We start from the raw sequence: 24,299 nt of genomic DNA, 5'->3' as shown, positions 1-24,299 counted from the left end.
TATCTTGAGATCCAATCTGTAAAGTACATAGTACTCTCTTCTACACTATTGGTGATTTTGTATCTTATAATACTTGCCACAAGAAGAGTAGAAATTGAAGGTACAAAAATGACTGTCTATGAAATAACTGTAGTTGCAACTGCATTTATGATAATGATGATTGCAGAGTACTATGATGATTATGTGATGTGTGGTATAGCAATATTGATAGTTAGTAATGATTGGTTTTATATAACAAAACTGATAAAAGCTGGTAAAGAATGTTGTTTCAATATTGAGCTGACAAACCCTTTTATAACCTACCAATAGGATGCATCAGCTTCTGGATGGCAAAGGAAACGATACATAGACTGCATCTCAAATGAAATTTGTGGACCAAGAAATGTAGTTAAAAAACAGACGAACTGTGTTATATGTGGAAAGCTTCCAGGAGGTTTAAGAATAAGATGTTTTCTGATGAATCAGCGGCAAGACCTCTGTTCAAATTGTACTGTAATACAAAATGTAAAGATGGATGAAATTGTACAAGTGACTGTGACTCAACGAGGAAAAAGAATGGACCGTAGTGGTCCTTGGGTGTCAAAGATTTATATAGAATGGTGCATGGCAATGAAATTTAAATGCTGTAAGGTCAGTGAAATTCTAACCGTACAGGCTGGCTACAGAAATAATTATGCAGCTACCAGATATCACCTGGAACCACGGGTGTATCTAAAGAAAAAGAAAAATGGAGGTTTAAAAGAAATAATAGGAATGGTTTACAGGCATTGGGTTCTGGATAATCCTAGCCAACCCGGAAGTGCTAGACAAAAATTCAATTATAGCTGTGTTTATGTCCCCGCAGAGAGTCCTCATATCAAAGGCCCCTGGAGTCTGGACAATGGTACCGTTGACTCTGGATGTGGCCGAAAGAGGACTCATCTTCGCAGTCAACCAAGTGAACTTGGACAGACTGCTGAAAGTCTGGCGGAACAAACACGAGTTTCAGTGGAAGCCAGCACTCAAACCGTGGTACAGGCAGAAGGTTATCCAGAGTCTGAGAACCTGGTGTCATCAAGTTGGGATGAGCCAGGATCAAGCCAACTCATTAAAAGTGATGATATGTAAAAATGATGGGATTAGTCATAGACTGTACGAGATAGAATTTGACGGCATTACCCCAAGTATCTACTGTACTGATTTTGTGAGCAAAATGGATAGATTTGGTGTAAGAGATTTTGTAGATAAACTGAAACCAAGAAAACCTAAAGCTAGATTGAACAAGTTTAGAAGAATTAAAGAAGCTCATTTAATGCCGAAAGGGGGTGTGATGTCAAGTCACAAGGATCCACCTGAGAGCGGCATTTCATTCACTTCACCCATACCTCAAACTCGCCGACAACGCAGAAAGGGCCATAATAAGAAGCCTGTACCCAAGACTGCTGCAGATGCAATTCTTGGTCTTTTAGAACACATGACTGTTCAATGATAATTGCTTTGTATGAAAAGTTTTTCTGTCCATCGCTGCTACTCTCAAAGTCACATGAGAGAGCAGTGACATGGGTCTTTGTCCACACATACAGAGAAGCTATTGTATCTTCTGGGGGGATTTCCGTCGACTGGACAGTCAAGCAACTACGGATAAGAGTGTTAAGACATTTGCTGGGATCAGCATCTGCACATGTGATTTGCCTTACAGTAAATATGACGAAAGGTATTCGAATCTGGATTATAAAAGAAAGGAACTGGAGACGGATAAAGGCTCATCCTTGCAATCTCCAATTCAGGACCCCAGCAGTTCCTGAATGCAAGAAGCTGTTTAAGCATAGCTAATATTACTCTGTTAGTCTAAGTACTCTATTATATTCTGTAACAAGTATTCTTTTCATTTTTGATTCTTTTAATAAATATTGTTAAACATTTATTCAAAATCATCTGACTGGAACTTGGAATTTTTGAGTACGCTTCACCTTTTCTTTCCTGGATCAGGACGATCCGAACCGGGGGAAAACTACAGAGGGTGAGCATGAATTCTGATATGTGAATAATCAGTATGCACTGTTTGATTGATTGACACGCCTGGCTAAAGAAACAACTTATAACAGGGTTATTGTTGTATAGCAAACACGGTTGAAGAGTACCTAAACAGGTAGACTTATACTACGAAGGGGACATTTATTATATTTATAATCCTTATTATCTTTATAATAAAATACGAATTTGTAGAGACTGATCACCTAACTCTTAAAAGTACGACTAAAGGTTAGGCTCTTTAGATACCGCGGGATTATTTATATGTCCTGATAGGATGTAAAATAATTTGGAACGGTATTTCATTGTATAAACTTTTACAGAGTGATGAGGAGAGAGAAATGATCAACTAGAAATCTCTATAGAAAATAAACTGGACAATCAATTTACTATAAATGAGTTTAGATTTGGATACTGTGAACTGGAACCTGTGAAACTTTCATTGATAACAAATTACGATGAACCACCGAATGCTAATGTTGTTCCTGCAACCAATATGAGAGCAGAAAAATAGAATTAATGTTCATCAGTTGGGAATCATTTCAATGTTAAGAAACAAACTATTTATATAATTTGTAAAAGTACCATATCAATGCTTAGAAACGTTGCTAATATTTGAGAGTGTAAGTTTTGGGAAATGTTCAGAAACGGCCCTGGGCTGCGTTTCCCAAAAGCATCGTAAGCCTAAGTTGATCGTAAAAACGATCGTATGACTGATCTTAATATTACGGTCTGTTTCCCAAAAGCATCGTAGCTTAAGTAGCACTTGAAAATCTTCGTAGATCTACGAGTGCTCTGGAGTAATCGTACATCCCCAAGTGCATCGTAAGAAGACAGATTTATGAGGACACCTGCAGGACAACCGGCAGATTACACCTTTAACTTTATTCAAATGCAATGTGATTATAATATAAGGTTTTGATTGTACTTTATTGTACACTTTATTACTATTTTTTGTTGTTGGTTAAATTAATGTATAAATTAAATAATTAAAAAGGTTAGAAAACAAAACAAAAAAATATAAATAATTTAATCTAATAATTGTAATCAAAATTAAATGAATGAACAAAAAAATAAATAAAAGAAATCCTTTAAATCTGTTAAAAAATGCATCTTTGTTTCGCTCTATCTCCTCTAAAAGGACATTCATTTCATCTTTTTGAAAGGTATCTTTTCGTGTGTGTTTTTTTTGTTTTGTTTTTCAGCCATTTTGTCAGTGCCTCCGCCTGTAGGTGCTTTATAGTGATTGCTAATCCACAACAGATGACAATTATTAGGTTAAACGTTCAGAATACGATTCCATATAAGGTTATGTTTCAGAACTTCACGAATGGACAGCGACTCTTAAGTAGCACGTAGAGCGCGTTCTCGCGCGTTCATGTTAAGTGCATTTTTGGGAAACGCTCGTGGAATTGCTGCGAGCGTTCGTAACTTTGCACGTAGAAAGCGCTCTTAAGAGCTAAGATACATCGTTATCGGGAAACCCGGCCCTGGTCTCATTGTAGACATTCGCTCAGGAAAAGCAGTTCAAAATCTATGAGCAGATTGAACATTATTTATGAAGGAAAATGAGGTAAAAAAGTTGAACTGTGAGTGAAGATGATCAGATGAGAGTCTGACTGATGATTATATAATATCCGTACACACAGATCAACACTTTAGTCAGCGGCTCATTCTGCTCTCATGAAATGTTTCTCTGAGAGTCTCTTGCTCAAGTCCACTATGATCCTGTTCTTCTGGATCTCTGTTACCTGCAGGAAATGTATGTGATCCTGTGTGTGTGAAAGCTGCTCCAGCTCAGCGTCTCTCCTCCTCAGATCATTGATCTCCTGCTCCAGTCGCTCCAGTCGTTCTTCAGCTCGACTCACTGCAGTCTTTTCCTGATCTCGGATCCGCTGTGTCGCCTCAGAGCGGCTTCTCTCAATTGAGCGGATGAGCTCAGTGAAGATCCTCTTACTGTCCTCCACTGCTGTGTGTGCAGAGCGCTGTTAGGACACACATCACAATCACACAGTGAGCTTCAGTGAGTCCTGACTGAGACTTCTCAAACTTCTCTTCTTCTCCAGACTCACCTTATGAGACTCTACAGCCTCTCTCAGCTGCTGAAGATCTTTCTCTCTCTGCTGGATCCTCTGCTGGAACGACCTCTGCGTCTCCTTCAGCTGCTTCTGCAGAACAAACCAATAACACAGATGCCACTTTATACTGTCACTATATCATATATATATATATAAATATATATATATCATATACTTTATGAGTATGAATTCAACTGCCACAAATGCCACAAACTCAACTGACTGGCTTTTCTCCTGTATGATTTCACATGAGTCTCTTCAGACTCTTACTGTACATTAAATATCAGCTTCCAGAACTTCTGACTGAGGCTGTGTGTGAAAACAGAGACCAGAACTAAGAGGTGGTTACAACTACACAGTCCAGAGACAGGTTATTGTATGCAGCCTAATTTGTGTGCATCAGGGAGTTCGTGTTTTACTTTCACTTTCAAATTCCTGATTGTGCGTACTCCGTGTAAAGGGAGCAGTGGTGCTGAGTGCGTGTTCTACAAGATAATACATTTATCAGACGCTTAGGCTCTGTTGCGCAACAAATCCTCCGCCATTGTCACGCGATCAGTGAACTGTGCAACTCGTGCTGGATGAGCAGAGCAGTCGTTTACAATGGTTTTTATTTTTAAAAACAGCACAACGACAGTGGAGGTGGTGTGGAGGTGGCCCTCATTTGTAAGTTGATTGGCGTTCCTCACGTTTACCGCTATGGGCGTGGTTTTGAGCCAGCAGGGAATGTTGTGTTTTTAAAACATAGACTGTCAAAAAAGATGGACAACGCCCCTTCGCTCTCTTCCATTGGTGAGAAGTGAAGCCACCAGTGTCCCGATATGGCGCTGACATCTCGGGACCAGATCTGCGCAGTAGCGATCTCAGGACCGGAGTCTGCACAGTAGCGATCTCAGGACCGGAGTCTGCGCAGTAGCGATCTCAGGACCAGGGGCACAAAAACTTTGCGTACGCCAGCTTTCACGCTCACGGTCGTATGTACTAACAGTGAAATTAACGCGAGAATGTGCCAATTTCATGTCTGGCGTACATACATTTCTCATTGTTTTTGTCCGTTGGCGACTCTTACAGGCAATGAAGTGAAGTTGCAAACATTACACAACGAATTGTTCTACAAAGTCTAAGTCTAATAATATATATATATAATAATAATAATAATAATAACAATAATACCGCATTGACGGCATCAGCCAAACTCTCCCACTCATATTTTTTTCCTTTTGTTATTAATTCCGGAGGACAAAGTTCCAAATAAAATATTTTTTCTCGTTTCTACCTCCGATAGTAGCACCTCCAATTCACTTTCTGTAAAGTTTTTTTTCTTGCCGCTTGCTTTAGCTTTTTTCTTACTACTTTCTTTTGCCAAAGTGGACTCATTACCATATTTAAATTGACTTAATTAAGGGAGGAAAATTGGTGGGGCGTTGTGCTCGTGCATGTGCGTTCAATTTTACGTTAATTGGGATGTACAAAGAGAATATGCGTGGGATCCTTCGTACGCAGAGATTCCTACATCTGTTTTTTTGTGTGCGTACGCACATTTACAGCTTTGTCCGTACACAATGTTTTAGTATGAATTCAACGCAAGTCTTTGTACATGAGGCCCCAGATCTCGGGACCAGATCTCAGGACCAGATCTCGTAGCGATCTCGGGACCAGAGTCTGTGCTGTAGCGATCTCAGGACGAGAGTCGGCGCAGTAGCGATCTCAGGACCGGAGTCTGCGCAGTAGCGATCTCAGGACCGGAGTCTGCGCAGTAGCAATCTCGGGACCGGAATCTGCTCAGTAGCGATCTCGGGACCAGAGTCTGTGCAGTAGCGATCTCGGGACTGGAATCTGCTCAGTAGCGATCTCAGGACCGGAGTCTGCACAGTAACGATATCAGGACCAGATCTGCACAGTAGCGATCTCGGGACCAGAGTCTGTACAGTAGCGATCTCGGGACTGAAATCTGCTCAGTAGCGATCTCGGGACCAAAGTCTGCGAAGTAGCAATCTCGGGACCAGAGTCTGCGCAGTAGCGATCTCAGGACCGGAGTCTGCGTAGTAGCGATCTCGGGACTGGAGTCTGCGCAGTAGCGATCTCGGGACCAAAGTCTGCGCAGTAGCGATCTCGGGACCGGAGTCTGCGCAGTAGCGATCTCGGGACTGGAGTCTGCATAGTAGCGATCTCAGGACTGGAGTCTGCGCAGTAGCGATCTCGGGACTGGAGTCTGCTCAGTAGCGATCTCAGGACCGGAGTCTGCGTAGTAGCGATCTCGGGACCGGAATCTGCTCAGTAGCGATCTCGGGACCAGAGTCTGCGCAGTAGCGATCTCGGGACCGGAATCTGCTCAGTAGCGATCTCGGGACTGGAGTCTGCATAGTAGCGATCTCAGGACAGGAGTCTGCGCAGTAGCGATCTCGGGACTGGAGTCTGCTCAGTAGCGATCTCAGGACCGGAGTCTGCGTAGTAGCGATCTCAGGACCGGAGTCTGCGTAGTAGCGATCTCGGGACCGGAGTCTGCGTAGTAGCGATCTCGGGACCGGAATTTGCTCAGTAGCGATCTCAGGACCGGAGTCTGTGCAGTAGCGATCTCAGGACCGGAGTCTGCGTAGTAGCGATCTCGGGACCAGATCTGCGCAGTAGCGATCTCAGGACCGGAGTCTGCGTAGTAGCGATCTCGGGACCAGATCTGCGTAGTAGCGATCTCGGGACTGGAGTCTGCTCAGTAGCGATCTCGGGGCCAGAGTCTGCGCAGTAGCGATCTCAGGACCGGAGTCTGCGCAGTAGCGATCTCGGGACCGGAGTCTGCGCAGTAGCGATCTCGGGACCAAAGTCTGCGAAGTAGCAATCTCGGGACCAGAGTCTGCGCAGTAGCGATCTCGGGACCTGAGTCTGCGCAGTAGCGATCTCGGGACTGGAGTCTGCATAGTAGCGATCTCAGGACTGGAGTCTGCGTAGTAGCGATCTCGGGACCGGAGTCTGCGTAGTAGCGATCTCGGGACCGGAATCTGCTCAGTAGCGATCTCGGGACCGGAGTCTGTGCAGTAGCGATCTCGGGACCGGAGTCTGCGTAGTAGCGATCTCGGGACCGGAGTCTGTGCTGTAGCGTTCTCGGGACCAGATCTGCGCAGTAACGTTCTCGGGAACTGAGTCTGCGCAGTAGCGATCCCAGGACCGGAGTCTGCGCAGTAGCGTTCTCGGGACCAGATCTGCGCAGTAATGTTCTCGGGACCAGATCTGCGCAGTAGTGAGCAGTAAGTAAAGCCATGAAATCAAGGCCCCGCCCTCATTCTTGCAGAATCAATCGCAAGCACACACTCCTGCACTTTTTTTAATTAATTGTAGAAATTTAGATAGTAAGTTTAAAGCTCCAATCTCCTCAATACTCAGAAGATCCCGAAAAAAAGTATGTTGGTGCTTCAGTGACTACTTCGCTCAGAGAAACTGTCAATCACAGCTGTCAATCATGTCGTCACACCACCGCATCAAATAACTAATTAAAAACAAACTTATTTTAAAAACAAACACTTGAACTTACATCAGTGTGATAAAAACTACAGTAAATGACAGAAACCATCTTTGGAAAAAAGATTTGAAGTGTAGTTTAATTGTTTAGTTGGTCTCGCGTGCCGTTAAATAACATGGGGAGGCGGGGTTTATGACCTATACTAGGACCAGTCACCGGGGGGCGATCGAGATGCTTTGGCTTCACTTTTCAGGGCTTGTGCGGCACGCTCGTTTTAAAACATTTGGACCCGCGAGAGACTTCCCCCAGTCTTCACGTGCTCTACTTCTATTGGATAGTCGCGTCGCGTTCAACGGATTCATTTGCATAAAGATGGGTATCAGCCAGCTTTTTGACGCGCAGCATTTTTTCAAATGCAGCATTTTATCAAATGCAGCGCCGCCTTACCAGAATGCTTTGCAGGCGCGTTAAAGTCGCTTGACGTCATCCATTGGAATAAAGTGGAGTGCGGAGCGACAGAAGTGTCGCACAGACAAGTGGATCTGTACCGTAACAGACCTGCGGCTCTATATAGTTCAAATGGACTGAGTCAGATTTACTGAACAGAATCTCTGTGTTCAAACTTATATTATTATGTTATTATGTTATTACGAGAACAACAGGTGAATATTTACCATTATTTTATGTTGCTTCATTAAAGCCTGTTTTACAAAAGTTTGTGCTGATCAATATTTACAGTGTATTTTCACCATATTTTCTAAGGTAAATTCAAATAAAACACGCTCAGCAGTGAAAGTTCACTTACAGCTTCTGTTCACTTCTGTGACGTCTGCAGTGTGAATGATGTTTCCTGATCATATGGTGCCAATATAAAGAGTGTCAACATTTTTTCATCAGTGTGTAGTTTCATACCTGTTTCTCTGTCCTCTGTGCTGCAGCTGATACAGTGTCGTGGTTTTTATGATCGTCCATCGTACACAGCACACATATAAACTTCTGGTCAGTGCGACAGAAAACCTCAAGGAGTTTATCATGTGTTTGGCAGATCATCTCCTGCAGTCGTCCAGTGGCATCAGTCACTTTATGTGGCTTACGGGAGTGAAAATCCTCATGATGGTCAAAATGAGTTTGACAGTAAGACTCCAGACACACCAGACAAGACTTGATGGCTTTGTGTTTTCTTCCAGTACAGACGTCACACTGCACATCTCCAGCTCCAGCGTAACAGTCCGCAGGAAGTTTAGTCTTCTTCAGTTTCTCCACCAGTTCAGCCAGCATGGTGTTTTTAGCTAAAGCAGGTCTTGGCCTGAAGGTCTGTCTGCACTGAGGGCAGCTGTAGACTCTCATCTGATCTTCCTGATCCCAGCAGCCTGTAATACAGATCTTACAGTAACTGTGTCCACAGGGAATGGCCACTGGATCCTTCAGCAGATCCAGACACACTGAACACATGAACTCATCCTGATCCACTGAAATTCTGGCTTCTGCCATTTTACTGCATGAGACACACAAACACACAACAGCTCAACTACACTTCAGTTTCTCTTTCCCTGAACTCATGTGATTCCTGGTTCTGTGTTTCAGTGACGAGTGCAGAACAGTTTTATTAGGTCTATAAAGCATCATAAAGCCTCATTCCTGCTGAGTTGAGATTCTACAATAGTAAATGTTTAATGATTTATTAGTTGACTGAGGTGTGTTCAGTTACAGTTGGAACTAAACTCTAAACTCTAACAAACTTCATTAGTTCTTTCAGAAGCTTCAATGTGCAGCATTGGTTCATTCCTTGCCACTGTCTGGCTTGCTTAGTTGGGGACACTTAATATTCAGCAATATTATTGATTGACAGCACTGCCACTATTGGATCAGAAGTAAACTTGAACTGATCTGAACTGGATGATGACCAATGTTCTCTCCAGAGCTGTTGTATAGATGAATTTAACTAATTTCATAATTTATTAACTTTACACAACTAGTGAACCAAAGTGAATGAACATTGAACTGCCCATATGGAAAAGGTTTGCTAAAAACACCTGTGATTCTAATATGTTCCAACAGATTATTGTAAGGGACATATCTGCTGCAAAAAAATTGCATAATATTAATGTATATGTCATATATGTCCTGCATACAACTTAAGCCATATAGATTTTCATGATGTAAAAATATAGGAAAATAATGCTAATTTAATATGAATGTCCAGCATATCTCTTAAGACGTGTATAAAACACAGTATAATCAGTATAAGGCTGAACTTCACTCATGCTCATGCTCTTATCTTGTCCTAAGTCGAGCCCTATGCCTATAATCAAACATGGTCAAATACTGCATAATCAACCTTAGATGAAACACAACATTTAAACTACACACACAAGCACACATTTTAATTACAACATTATTTATTAGAGTGTATTCTACAAGATACAGTTGCATATTTCACATATCACTGGTTTTAATTTTAAATCACTGTATCACCAGATTTCATTTTCATTTGTGACAATTTCTCTAAACTTTATCACAGTACTAAGTTTAGTATACAACAGTTCTATTCTTAACCTACAAACATAAAACTTTCCTAAATGTCAAAGTGATTCTCTTATCTGAAAAAATATAAGTTTTATAAGAGTTATTCTTACTCTCTAAAAAATAATTCAGTGGCTTAGTAAATATCACAGTAATAATTAACTTTATTATCTTAATGCAATCTCTGAATATCATTTACTTGATAGTTTGAGTTGAACATGCCAAAATAATTGACTAAAAATCCAACATTAATTTTGTCTGAAATTTTGTTATATTTCAGTTTTTTTTTTTTACTAAAATAATTTAGTACATTTTTAATCTCAAAACATAATTTCATATTTTTCCGTCATTGTCTTTTGATTACTACTCTGCTTTGCTCTTTGCAATTTTCTTTGTTCTTCCTCCTCCTTGTACCATATTTTTACAGTACTGTACCCTGCACCTCACAAACTTGTCTTTCATCTCTGTGATACTGTAATTATTGTTCTTTGTTGATATGAATCTGCAACCTGTCAAAATCTATTGAGCAGTCAGTGCTGTTAACAAATGGAAAGCACAATGTTCAGGGACATACAATTTGTTCATTGTACAGTATACAGCCTACAATGCACTGTACTACAGTATACAATACTAACAGGGACAAAAATCAAAGGAGTAAACATGTGATCAGTGCTTCTTCTTGTCTTTGGGCTGGGTCAGGCCAGGCCAGAGCACTTTGTCGACATCACAAGCAATATTGTCCCTCCTCCCCCTCTTCCTTCCCTCCCCTCCCCTCCCCTCCCCCTCTTCCTTGCCCTCCTCCTCTTCCTTGCCCTCCTCCTCCTCCTCCAACTCATCCTCTTCCTCACTCAAAAAAATGAAACCTTGACTTTAATTGATTTTTTCTTGTCAACAGGTTCCACTTAATTTAATTATGAAAGTTGAAAACAAATAATTAAGTTTATCTAACTTAATGTGGTTGTTTTAGGGATAAATAATATTTTTGACTCAAGCCAACTATTATCAATCATTTTTGCTCAACAAGAGACATTTGAGTTTCACTAACTAAAGTCAGTTAAGTTATATGTACTAACAAAATTTGTGAATCCAACTTATTTAATATTCCATTCATTTAAGTGACACATATTTAAATTGACAGACTATAGATAGCTATCAGCCAGCAGTAACACATATTAGCATCTTAAATGGTAAGATTTACATATTCCTTTAACCAAAGCATTTGAAAGTATCTGAATCAGTCCACAGCCAAACAAAATGCTCCACTCTTCTCCACAATGGTAACCCACTGTAATTTAAATGGATCTAATAATTCCAATGTAATTGAACATTAAACACAATTACACACTATCGAGTCTTCCCCTTTTCTCATTTTGTCAAAAACCATAAAATAACACTTAATTTTAACATTTATTCTCTCTTAATTCAAACATATGCAAAGCATGCTGGGAACTAACAAGCACTGCCAAGTTTCAGTTGATGCAACACAAATCATTCAAGTAATGACAACACAAACGGATTAAATAAACTTAAATTTTTCATATATAAGCAGATTGAACACAATCAAATTAAGTTAGGGCAAAATGGCAGTTGGCGTCGCACTATACTGCCACCATCTGGATGTAAGAATTATTTACTTAACATAAATGGTTTGTGTTTAGACAACGCATTAGGATTTTGTACTGTTAAGTTGAGACATAATTACGTGGACCTTAATAGAAAAAAACATTTCAAGTCAACAAACACAATTATTATAAGTAAACTAAATATAAATATATTATGTAAAGTGCACAACCTTCCTAGTTAATTTTTTTGAGTGCTCCTCCTCCTCCAACTCATCCTCTTCCTCCTCCTCCTCTTCCTCTTTCTTGCCATCCTCCTCCTCCTCCTCCTCCTCCAACTCATCCTCTTCCTCCTCCTCCTCTTCCTCTTTCTTGCCATCCTCCTCCTCCTCTTCCTCCTCGTCGGCCACCTCGCATACGCACTCATCCTTGTCCTCTCACATTGTTTCTTCTATCCATTCTCAGACTTTTTCCTTCCCACCTTCAACGACCTGTTTGCTTTCTGAACTGGCTTATATTGGTTGTGTCACATCATTTGAAACAGGTTAAATCAGTTTTGAGTGGTTGTGTTTAATCAATGACGTGTGTTCTCTATTTATATTTGATTGTTGCCTCTTGTGTTTACCAGAGTGGATGACATGTGCATTACAGTGCAGAATGTGTTTTGAGAATGAGAATGTGTTTTAGAGTTTTGCTGAAAAGTCTAAGTGAGATCTGCAAACTGTGTTTTACCATGTGAAATGGTTTAAGGCATTGACAACAGACTGCACAATTAGCTAAATGAGTTCAGGCAACTGAGAAATTTGTTCAGCCAATGGGTTTTAGTGTTTCAGCAATTGAGAAAAACTGTAATGCAATAAAATGATTTACCTGTTTCCACCATGTCTGTGTCTCCCTCCGTGTCAGGCAGAACGCCGCACACACTGGTTTCTCCAATGATAGAAGCCAGCCGGGTCTCCAAGGGGGACTGTCAGGGTTCTGTCACTTCTGTCATCCTTATTTCTGACAGGGACAGATCGGGCGTTCCAGGACCCCCACCTGTCCCAGACACGCCTTTTTTTGGCCCCACCTTTATGTTGGGCAACTTATTTTTTTATTTCAGGAACCGTCCTGTTAGCCGGACCAACTGCATTCACCGCTGAAGTCACATGTTGCCATTCCACACTTCTTTTTTTTTTTTTTTTTTTAGTGACGCCCATGCTATGGCTACCAAACAAAATAATTATTCTTTCCTCCACCTCCGTCACAAGAACCTCTATTTCAGTATCTGAGAAATAAAAAATTTTCACCTTGTTCTCCATTGCTGCCATTTTTAACCCCCTGAGCGCCGGCGCGTTTTGCTGGATTTTCTTCACATGTAGCACAATAAACTTAAATTACTCTGTCATTTATGGTCATACAGAAAAGAGAAATATGAAAAAAGAATCTGTGATATTTCTACTTTTGTATGTGTTCACTTACAATTAGTGGTCGACCGATATTGTTTTATTGATGGCCGATGCCGATATCTTAGAGAGCAGGGTGGCCGATGGCCGATATAAAGCCGATATTTTTATATATTTTAATCAATATTTAATAAATTATAAATAAATTATAAAACAAAATTTTTAAATAAACATGCTTTTATACTTTAGATGGCAACTTCTTAAATTTGTAATCCTATTGCAGTATTTTTCACAAAGTAATTGTTTAGAAATATATGAATATATGAATAAAAAGAAGGTAAACACTGTAACAGGGCACTCAGTAATCTGGTCATTTCATGCTGGTAATCATATTTTTTCAAATAAAGACAAGGTAACACTAATTTTACATACAGCACAGTGAAAACGATATAAATATGACACAGTTGGCAACTGGATATATCACAGATATGAATATGACACAGTTGGCAACTGGTTATATATCAGCATATTTTAAAATGAAGGATTTAAAGTGTTTCGATCGCGTCTCCTGAAGCTGATCTTCTGTTTGCATTCACTCACTTCGCACGGACCGACCGTCACTTGCTGACAGTAATGCACACTTCACAAGATATCACAGCTGGATTCAATTAAATCTGCAAGGTTTGTGAAATGAAATGTTTATTAGATATTCAGAGATTTCTTTAAATGACGTAGATGCACATTTGCTGAATGTTGACGGCAAATGAGAAAGTATTTTAGCCTGATTGTTTGCCTTTTCTGTTACAAATAATATAAAAGCAAACGCTTTACTTTACTTACTTTGTATAAGTTACCATTTACTTTCTTTGTTTACCAGTTCTGTCTAACAAAGTATTAGATAGGACTGACAGAGATCGTAAACTAATGAAGATGGAGAATGTGAGTGAGCGCTGTGTGATCTGAGCATTCTGAGGAGCTGCCGTTCTCTTCTGGCGCTGGTGTTCTCTCAGCGCCGCCCGTCAAAATAAAAGTCCGGAGCGCCGTCAAAATAAAAGTCCCGCTTCCAACACATCGGCCAATCAGAAAAACTTATCGGCCGATGCCGATATTTAAAAAATGCCAAATATCGGCCTTGGCGATATATCGGTCGACCACTACTTACAATCAAATCAAAACATTGTGCTTTTGTAAAATAAAGAAAATAAACAGGGTGTGCGTTCTGCCTTTCCGTCTCGCTGAACTTTTTTTTCTTGAGCACGTCTATAAACTGAAACAAAACTCAGCAAATACTTGTCACACATTTATGAGCCATATATCTTTATAAACATTTAAGTGTGTACTTTTAAATGATCGGATTATACTGATCGAATACTGTGTTTGTGGATATCTGCTCAAACGTAGATATGAATAATATGGTAACCATAATGAGTCATATTTTGGAGCGCGCTGTTCGTTTGAATGGATTGTAACCGAATGAATGAGATGAGTGGCGATGATTGACATTTGTGAGCACCTATCAGCGAGGAGTTCCTCCTATTTAAGAGCTGGTTGGCTATAGCCTGTGATGATGAACATCGATCAACAACCGGGTGGATGGAATCATAAGATGTGTGCTTCAGCCGAGACAGCAGCAGCTTTCTGAGCACATGCTAAGAAACTGGTAGACTCTCGATAGAGTGGACTTAGGTTGATTTAATCAGCAGGCTACAATAAGCCACATTACTGAGGTCTGTTTGGTATTCACGTGACTGATTGTGACTTTGGATTGGATATTGTGGGTTTGTTGAGGTCCTGTTTGAAGGGGTATTGCCCGACGGCCTGTATAGGTCCGGGAACGATATTCGAACGATATTCTGGAGGCTACTTGCGTTTGACTTTGCTTTGGGGATTTCCTTTTGTTGGCCATTAGAAAAGGGGGTTTCCCGGGTTGGTTAGTTGGGCGGCATGTCTGGATAGATGTCTTGGGCGGCCAATCACGTGGTGTGTTGGCGGATGGATGGAAAGTCTTTGAGGTTGGAAGCAGGCTTTGCTGTCGAATCTTTGACCGAAACTTGGCAGCAAAACCTAACTTAGAACCGAGACTCTCAACGGAAAAGAAAATAAACTAAGTAAGAGAAAGAAAAGTGAGATGAGAGTAGATGGATGGCTTGAAAGAAATTGTTTAACATGTTCTTCTGATCTTGATCTGAACTCTTTTGCCTGCTCATATAAAAAAAAAAAAAGTTTAGTCATGATTTCTTATAGGGATATGATATATTTTACACAGATTTCAATCAAGCCATCTTCTGAATTATGAGCATACAATCATACTGATAGGAAAACGAAACAATCTCACAGCAACAAAGTTTTATTCACAAAAACTAGACTAAAATGACCAGATACTTATTTGATTAAAACTTGATTAAACAAAAACAGGACAAGGTTGACTACATGTGATAAAAACATTTGATACAGGACTAAGACACAACAAGCCAGACGATGCTCTGCACTGTCATAATTCACACTTCACTCTTTATAGTGACTTGAATTCTGCAGATCACGGATCAGATAATTGCCTAAGTACAATCAGCCAGACTTGATCAGCGATGCCGGATTGAGAAAGCAAAAGACGACAATGAAGGAAGCGCCTCATCAGACAAACACAAGCGTGCTTAGACATTTACATCACATTTAAACCAATTAAAACTTCCTTTAAGCAAGTACGGCACATGCGTTTCACAGACATGCCCTACTTCACCAGAGCAGGCGTACTGAAACATGCATGATGAGACAAATACCTGATGTCGTCACCCACTCTAACCGTAGGCATATTCATGTCACGACTGAAACAATGTTCACCTGTGCATTCTCTCACCGAAGAGGAATCAAATAATTCAGTGCACGTTCTTTTATTTGTTTTTTCTCCATTTACATTGTAGCATTTCACAGCAAGACAGAAGATTATCTGATGTATTGAACAATTGAATAAATGAAAGCAAATTTAATTTCACAAACATTTGTTGGTGGCATAAAAAAATGCCAAGACAAGGGTCTCTGCAAGTATGATGGCAAAATACTTCTTTTTTCTGTCACTGAACAAGATTTCACTTTCCCTCAGAGTAAATGTACAGGTGATTTTTTTTTTTAAATTGCTCTCTTTTCTAAATCTCTTGGCAGACTTAGAATATTAAAGTTTCTTAAGAGAAAAGGTTTGCAAATGATGTTTCAAGTCTCTCTGATAGGCGTCACACTGAAGGCTGGCGAAAGGCTCCTCTCCAGTGTATTTCATGTGAATCTCAAGGGTTGCTTATGTTGAGTCACTCCACAATAAAGGCACATGAATGAATTCTCATGTGGTCCTTAAAGAGTCCTTTAAGTGAAAAACTCTTTCCACACTTCTCACATGTGGACAGCTTCTCTCCGGCGTGAATTCTCATGTGAATCTGTAGATTTTCTTTTCGTGAGAAGCTCTTCCCACACAGATTGCAGGTGAAAGAGTTTTCTCCAGTGTGAAGTTTCATGTGAATATTAAGGTTTGATTTTTGATTAAAGCTCTTTCCACACTGTTGGCAGGTGAATGGGGTTTCTCCAGTGTGATCTCTCATGTGGACGTCAAGGCTTGATTTACGAATGAAACCGTTCCCACACTGTTGGCAGGTAAACGGCTTCTCTCCAGTGTGAATTCTCATGTGGACTTCAAGGTTTGATTTTCGAGCAAAACTTTTTCCACACTGTTGGCAGGTGAGATCACTTCTAGTCTTTGTCTTCACAGCTCTTTTTTGTGAGGAAACCTTTTTTATCATTGAGCAACTAAATGATTTTTCTCCAGTTTCGAAATCAAGATCTTTCTCATACTCATTTTTCACTTCAGATTCCTCCAGTTCTTGGCTCTTCACTTTCAGCTGCATTGGGTCTAAAGCAAAACAAATACAAGTTAACCCTAGTTTAATGGCACACAGCAAAACATCAAACCCAACAAAGGCCTTGTTTACACCTGGCATTAAGAAGTGTTCTGGTCGATTGCATCAGAAGTAAATGAGAGAGACACATTCAAGTTTACACCTAGGGCCTGATTCATAAACGTTGCGTACACAAAATGGACCATAGAAATATGCATACGCAATTTTCCACGAACATTTCGGGATTTATAAAATATAAACTAGGCGTAAATATGTGCGTACCATAAGGACACTCTAGACTGTGTACGCACTCTTTTACTAGTACGAGCGAATAAATAAAGTAAACAATGATTTAAAATCTGTTTTACATTTAATATACACATTTAGATTAAATATGCCACTCTCACTAATGGAGTTAAGCGCTGAAATTTCATGAAGTTACAACCTTACATGAATTTAAATATAAATATTTGTAGTGGATGCTCTGCTTTTGAACACTTTTCCTGTTGCATGGTACGTTTTAATGTTTTAATTGCAGCACGAATTTCCTGGCGTGAGATAACGCCACTTTAAATTGTGTTCTAATAGTAGATCTCATGTTCTGAGAAAATATTTTCATGCGAATAATGATCAATGATGCGCCCAGTATGTCAAGAAACAAATAAGAGGTATACAAGCTTTATAAGATGGTTGGCAAATTCATGGTCTGATTTGACGGATAGGTGTGTTAACGGGGTCGAACCACCATGTGTAATGATAAGAGAAGTTCTGGATGTGATGCGAGCATGTAGAGATGAGTTTGGACTAACTGACATGCTCTGTATGTGTACATGTGTCAGATGTATGAGTGTCACTGGTTTAATCATACCACTGGCCAGATTGTTGAAATGATGGTCAATAATGCCTCAGACCAGAATATGATGCAGACCTGCCAACCTGTACGCATTTTGCGTTGTAGATACGCAAGACCAATCACAGCGTCGGGTTCCTTCCTCTTAAATGTCAAGCGGGGATATCGGCTACTGATTATACTGACAGCAAAACGAAAGCATCATATGCAAGTGTTATTCCTCTCTCATTCCCGTTTAGTTTGGTTGGTTTCCCCAAGGGAGGACGGTGCTTGCAAAGGTAAATGGGTTTGATGTAGAAAGGTGAAATTGTGAAATGAATTAATTTATTAAAAAATTGTATTCTTGAAAAAGAATTATAGGAATCGTATAGTAGGCCAATTTTGGAACAATATGTGACGCGATCTGGGAAAACCCACCACATGGTGAAATTTGACCTATTACAGGTTTTGATATCATATTAAAGCTGGGTTCAAGCCCTTTCCAAATCTGTTTTGATTTCTTTCATCGTTTGTTGGCAACGAAAGTTAGTTATCTGAAGTCGGCTGATCGCTATGATTTTCAGGAACAGAGTTTTGAGACTTTAATTAAACAAAAGCAGGTTTGATTAACTGTCCCGTCCTGCTAGCGGGACGACTGGCGCTCTTTTTTTATTGCCTTTTTTTTCATATGACATATTTTAGTAATCATCATAGATTAGGTATCAGTCGAAAGCTTACGAACTCAAAAGTCATCCTGTGAAAGCAGTTTTGAAATTGGACGATTGAGAGGCGAGCAGCGACTTCAGACTCCGTTGTTCTCTTGTGCTCCGCTCCGCATCTCACGATAACGTTGTAGTTTACACAGGACTGGCGGGAAATGCACATTGATAAACCTTTATTCTGTTATGTGGTTTATTTTGAAAGGTGAACAGTCTTTGTAGTGTAGAGAAGGAGAGCTATGGGCTCCGCCGTGCGTGTTCAGAGAAAGACAGTCTCTTCAGCTTGCCACTATACATCGCTATTTTTCTGCACTAAACTAGTGAATTTTGCAAAGAAATATTCAGAGATGATAGACAAGATGTTATAGAATAATAATTTAATGAAAACCCAAATTTGACCAAAAAACCCTGACATTCGATCTATTTTTAGACCTTACTGAAAACGTACCTGCGCGACATCTGACGGGTTTTCCCAGATCGCATCACATATTATAGGAATCTTATAGGAACGGCTACTATAGGCCTAGTATTTTGGGACATACTATAAAAGTATTACAGTATTTTGGGACAGACTATAATGTACAGGTAATAATGTAGCTATCATATGAATGGTTGGTTCCCGTTTAATTAAACAATTGAATGCAATTAATTTATGGATATCAGGTTATATAAGCACACATAACATAAATATTGACCATGAAGAAATGTTTTTAAGCAGGTGTACTGAAACAAGTATAGCGTAGTAGTGCAGAGCAAGTGATATTTCAGAATCCAGTGTAATCATAGTTTTACCTAATCACTTTTACAGTCTAACCTAAAATCATGAAGAGAGGCTTTAGAGTGTGTGTGTGTGTGTGTGTGTTTTGCAGACTGTTGACGGCACATGGAGGGGAAAAAACATTTAAAAATTGTGGCTGCTACTCAGTGCCTAGAATTAACTCTTCGTACAACCACAGGATTTGAGACCAATCTGCGCAGAAACCCTTTACACTACATTCACTGTAGAACACAACCTGCCATTAGCTGCCGCAGACCATGCTGGACCACTGCTTAAGATGATGTTTCCTGATGGCGAGATAGCCAAACAGCATGGCTGTGGCAGAACTAAGACTGCTGCCATAGTAAAGACACCGGCCTGGCATTTTATGCTGCTCATTATTTTAACCAATCCAGTGATTTGTTACTTCCCTGGCATTTTTGATTGCATACCAATCACATTTGGCAATGTTGAGTCAGCCCCACCCATGTGCTGTCTCAGGGGACTCACACACTGTCTCCCCAAAACTGGTGTTTCGGGACCCTTCAGAAATCAACACATTTCTGCAATTTTCAGCCATTTCTTTGGTAACTACATTGATATTATGCCAGATAAGAGCTAAATGTATTGTTTTTTGTGTATGAACAAATAGTACTTTATCATGTTATATCATTTTCCTTTAAATGGAAAGATGAGTTTTATTAGCTTGCGTTCAAAGCTAATCTCTAGGTCAAACCATTAGCCTTACAGAAAGATTTAAGCATGTGAACTGCAAACAATACATGTTTTGTGATTCATTTTACATTAATTTACAAATAAATACATCATAAATTGTTTTGTAGAGAAGCTTATTTTCATAAATTAACTTTCTTTTTTAAAGATGGATTTAAATGGTACAGCGCCACTAAACACATGCAAACTAGAGCCAACACAAGCTAACTTTAAATGAAAAAAACTTAATATTTCTCAATGTGGGCACAATGAAAATTACTATGATACTTAGTCCACAGTATATTAAAGCTCCATGCATGTATTTGTAAACATATCTTATATCTTATAAAGGAAAACATTGTCTTTTTTCACCATTACTCACTGTGTACCATTTAAGCCCACCTTATGTGTTTCAATGAGGAATCCCTCTATTTGCAAACTTTGATACGTTTTCATGATACAAGTGTTTAATAACATTTCTTTCTTTACTAACCTTTTAACCTTACCTACTACCTTAATTTGCAATTATATTTAGATAGGCCTACAAACTACACACATTCAGTCAAATGAGATAGAGCCCGTTTTGTCCTAAAGCCCCTTATGTATAACCGGGCATAATTCGGGAGACAAGCCGAGTTAAAGGAACACGTCGACTTTCTGGGACTTTATCTTATTCACCGTATCCCCCAGAGTTAGATAAGTCCATACACACCCTTCTCATCTCCGTGCGTGCCGTAACTCTGTCTGACGCACCCACCGCTAGCCTAGCTTAGCACAAACACTGGAGGTAAATGGCTCCAGCTAGCATACTGCTCCCAATGAGTGAGAAAATAACGCCAACATTTTCCTATTTACATGTTGTGATGTGTATAGTCACAGCGTGTACAAATAACAAGGTCACATGAGACACAGCCATCTTCTAAGGCATCTTCTATTGGTGTGGCGAGCAGGACGAGGTCGAGGTCGAGGGAGGACGGCGCGAGGCCGGTGCCGTGATTACTGATGAACGGCTCCTGCACACCGGTCTCGTATCTCTCACGGAGGAGCGGAAGCATAAAAGGAGCGACGACAGTGGAGATCGAGCGCCGTCCTCCCTCGACCTCGTCCTGCTCGCCACACTTGGATTTACCTCAGAATAAGAAGAACGCGATTTAGAGATAAGAAAGATTTTTAGGGTAAGAAATGTATTCTTACAAACATAATATAAATTACCCTTCATGGCTTTATTTATACAGATAAATATTATTGTTAGACACTATATGGCACAGCATAATTGTTTTGTTTAGGCTACTTGCATATTATTTTCCTAATTTAATGTGCTACATGTCATAGTAATGAATGCCCAACATGGAAGTATGAGTTTCTCAGAGGTTCTTGAAGCAACATTAGTATTAGTCTGATCATTTGATCCCAACAAACATGTCTGTCCACATGTAGCATTGTCTGAATAAGGACCGAGTGAAACTAACCTGTTTGTTCCTCAGTTTCTTCATGTTTCACGCTGAACACTTCTTCAATCTTTATGTCTTCACTCTCCTGTTTAATAAACGCCATCTTTATAATAGCGTCACGTGGATCTCCAGGAGTTTTCCTGTGTGTTTGGACAATTTATCATGATTAAGATGAGAATAATTAACAGAAAGGAAAATAAATCCACAGTAAATCTCTGAGTGCGTCTCAATCAGCTCTAGTTCAGTAGTTCAGCGCACTGGTGAGGGAGTCAGTCAGAGGGAGAGTTAATGGACTAAAATACACTGACTAGACAAAAATCACAGAGAACTACAATTTTATAAAATAATTAAGTTATACTTACACTTCTTATAATTTATAGACTAAATTAAATGGATAAAACTTTCATGAAAACATTGCAGTTGGTTTGTAAAAGTGTGTTTCCGCTGCATTTACACCATTACGACACAATCATGTAATCCTGCAATACCAGAGGCTGCAGTTTCAGTTTTATCTTTCCACATTAAGCCCAAAGTACACTTCGTTTTCCACACGTACTCTAGCGTATGTGTACAGTCGAACGCATCATCTTTCAAAGGATACTGCATTAGTGTGTGTGAACACAGGCGGTCGACACATGCGCTCTGGAAACTTTCATGTTTGTCCAGTGTCTGCGCTATTTCTCTCCAGAAGTAATGAGTGATAAAAATGTTTAAAAAAAAATTTTTTTTTCTTTTCTCTCTCTCTTCTATACTGATCTCACTATACAGTTGTGTGAGGGTGTGTGTCTAAGAGTGTGTAGTCATGCCTTAATTTGCTAGGCTTGGTAAATGTTTTTATATATGTATGTTTTAATTATAACAGTGAAGCACTTTGGGCAACAACGTTGCTATTAAATGTGCTATATAAATAAATAAAAGTTGAAGTTGAAATACCCTAGTGCATACGTCAGCTGCGCTCAGCGATTCCTGACGAGCGTCCCCTGCGCACCGGCCCCGTATCTTACATGAACGGAGGAGCGACGACAGTGAAGGACAAGAGAGGACCAGGCCTGGGCTTATGTTGTGTTTTGTTTATGTTTTATTATGTGTGTGTGGCAGTCGTCCGTCTTTACTTTTGTTTTGTGTTTATTTATTTGAATGATTATTAAAATACGTTGAACATTCGCAAGTTCCCGCTTGTCTTATTTCTTCCTTCCTCTGAACATTGCTACACTTGCTTTTAATGTTGTAAACTGGTGTGTTTTCATATTACTTAAATTATTATAATTTTTACCTTTTACTGCAATTTAAGTCGGTCGCACACAAGATGAGAAGCGGCTAATGAAGCAGAAGTCTCACTCATAGACAGAAAATAGCTTTGTGATTTTGTGATTCTGAGGGGCAAGATGGTCCAGATAAACTGGGTACTGGCCCATCTTTCTAGAGCAAGCGTTTTGCGAATGCGTTGAACCCTGAGATTTGAGAAGTCGCTGGCAGTAAAGTGACGTGTTGTGGGCTGGTCAAGTTGTTCACGGGCGGACAACATGTATAGGCCCTGTCCCAAATGGCACACTTCATATGCACTTTCGGTCTTGTGGACTTACAATGGCGGCCGCGTGCGCGTGTCCGTTAAGTCCGTGAGAACGTAGGGTGTCCCATTTGTCATTTTAGGCCTCAGAAGAGTGCTCATGAGCGCCCCCTGTGCGGTCGATATGTGCCCTCGATGCGCACTTGATGCGTACTGATGTGGTCCCGGAGCAGACTTCTTCCCGACAGTCAAAGAGGCATTACGTCACAAAAGTAGGAAGACCACGAGTGCTTAGGGTGCCATTTGGGACAGGGTGGGCATTATATAAAAATTTATTTTCTAGTGAAGTAGAACAGTAAAGCAGAAGGATTTGATACACAAACGATTCATTAAGACAATTATTTTTTTGGGGAGAAAATAACTTTATTTATTGTGCACTTTTTACTTTATTGCAGAACGTTTAGGCCATATTCACAAACAGCTCTATTACACTGCACTTTAAAAACAGAATATATGGGCTCATTGAAACAAATTAGGTTAAATATGCCAAGAGGGTAATACCAGCGGTATATGTTTAGGGTTAATATTCATTTTCAGTTACGATTTACTGTTTCAGTTGCTTAAATTTATTAACACAAATACAGAATTGAACAGTAAGTGCTATAAAACTGCTAGTATAAACTCAACTAGTGTCCTAGAAATGCGGTCCTGAAACTGCAGCCTCTGGTATTGCAGATCATGAACTCTTTTCTGCGAAACACTCAGTGAATCATTCTGATGTGCATTTGGTTCAATTGACTCAGTTTCTCTATCACAACTTTTACCAGAGACCGAATTCGTGTTTAAACTGATTCACGATAAAGAATCAATTTAATGTTTCTGCAACTTTATGTTTATGTGATGTTTATTTTTTATTAATTCGTGTTTAAATTGCTTCACGATAAAGTGGGCGATATCAGACACACCTTTCTGCTACTCATGTGTGTTTACTCTTAGAAATAACGCTCATAAAAGTTTCATAGAAAGCATTACATCACATTAAATAATAAATTCGCAGTGCTTGTTAAACAAACAAAATGATCTGAAGGGACTATATCTATTTGAAAACATTAAATGTCTTAAATACACAAACCTTTCTTCAGCAGATTCACAACAGAGGCAGCATAGCGCGGCGCAGCCTTATGACGTCACATCACCACCAAAATAAAAGTCCTGGTCACAGGCTAAAGTGCATATAAATTTAGACTATATGCAAAAACACATACAAGTAAAGACGTAAAAAAACATATTTAAATACATGCTATCCATTGATGATGATAATATAAATCAGAGACAGACTGATGACTGATGTTTAATGTAAGTTTATTAATTTATTAATTTATTTGTTAAGGTCAAATCAGTCCACACTAACTGATTATAGATTTAAAGACATATCGACTGC

At 39.7% G+C, this 24,299-nt stretch overlaps 2 protein-coding genes across 2 annotated transcripts in view; both read right to left on the bottom strand.

The window, feature by feature from the left end:
* The window catches only part of LOC311088052 (E3 ubiquitin/ISG15 ligase TRIM25-like), a 28,005-nt gene extending 18,906 nt beyond the window's left edge, over positions 1-9,099 (bottom strand). The window contains exons 1-3 of the mRNA XM_084121694.1: positions 8,452-9,099; positions 4,083-4,178; positions 3,762-3,995 (exon numbers count right to left, since the gene is read on the bottom strand). Of these exons, the coding sequence (XP_083977820.1) occupies positions 3,762-3,995; positions 4,083-4,178; positions 8,452-9,030 (909 nt within the window). The 5' untranslated portion in view covers positions 9,031-9,099. The remainder of the gene's footprint in view (positions 1-3,761; positions 3,996-4,082; positions 4,179-8,451) is intronic.
* A 6,779-nt stretch (positions 9,100-15,878) lies between these two features.
* Positions 15,879-24,058, bottom strand: LOC311088077 (uncharacterized protein). The gene is made up of 3 exons (XM_084121736.1): positions 23,991-24,058; positions 21,370-21,491; positions 15,879-16,898 (listed from the first exon to the last, which is right to left on the bottom strand). The coding sequence occupies exons 2-3, from the start codon at positions 21,452-21,454 to the stop codon at positions 16,303-16,305; spliced, it is 681 nt and encodes a 226-aa protein (XP_083977862.1). The 5' UTR covers positions 21,455-21,491; positions 23,991-24,058; the 3' UTR covers positions 15,879-16,302.
* Between the last annotated feature and the right edge of the window lie 241 nt (positions 24,059-24,299).

This window comes from Abramis brama (genome assembly GCF_963993115.1).
Source record: "Abramis brama genome assembly, chromosome: 8".
Taxonomy (NCBI): domain Eukaryota; kingdom Metazoa; phylum Chordata; class Actinopteri; order Cypriniformes; family Leuciscidae; genus Abramis; species Abramis brama.
The sequence above is the reverse complement of the archived record's forward strand: the minus strand, read 5'-3'. Positions and strand labels throughout refer to the sequence as shown.

Coding starts and splice junctions, on each gene's coding strand:
- LOC311088077 (XM_084121736.1), bottom strand. CDS start 21,454: ATGGCGTTTATTAAACAGGAGAGTGAAGACATAAAGATTGAAGAAGTG. Junction 16,899..21,369: donor AGAAACTGAGGAACAAACAG/GTTAGTTTCACT, acceptor GTTTTGCTTTAG/ACCCAATGCAGCTGAAAGTG.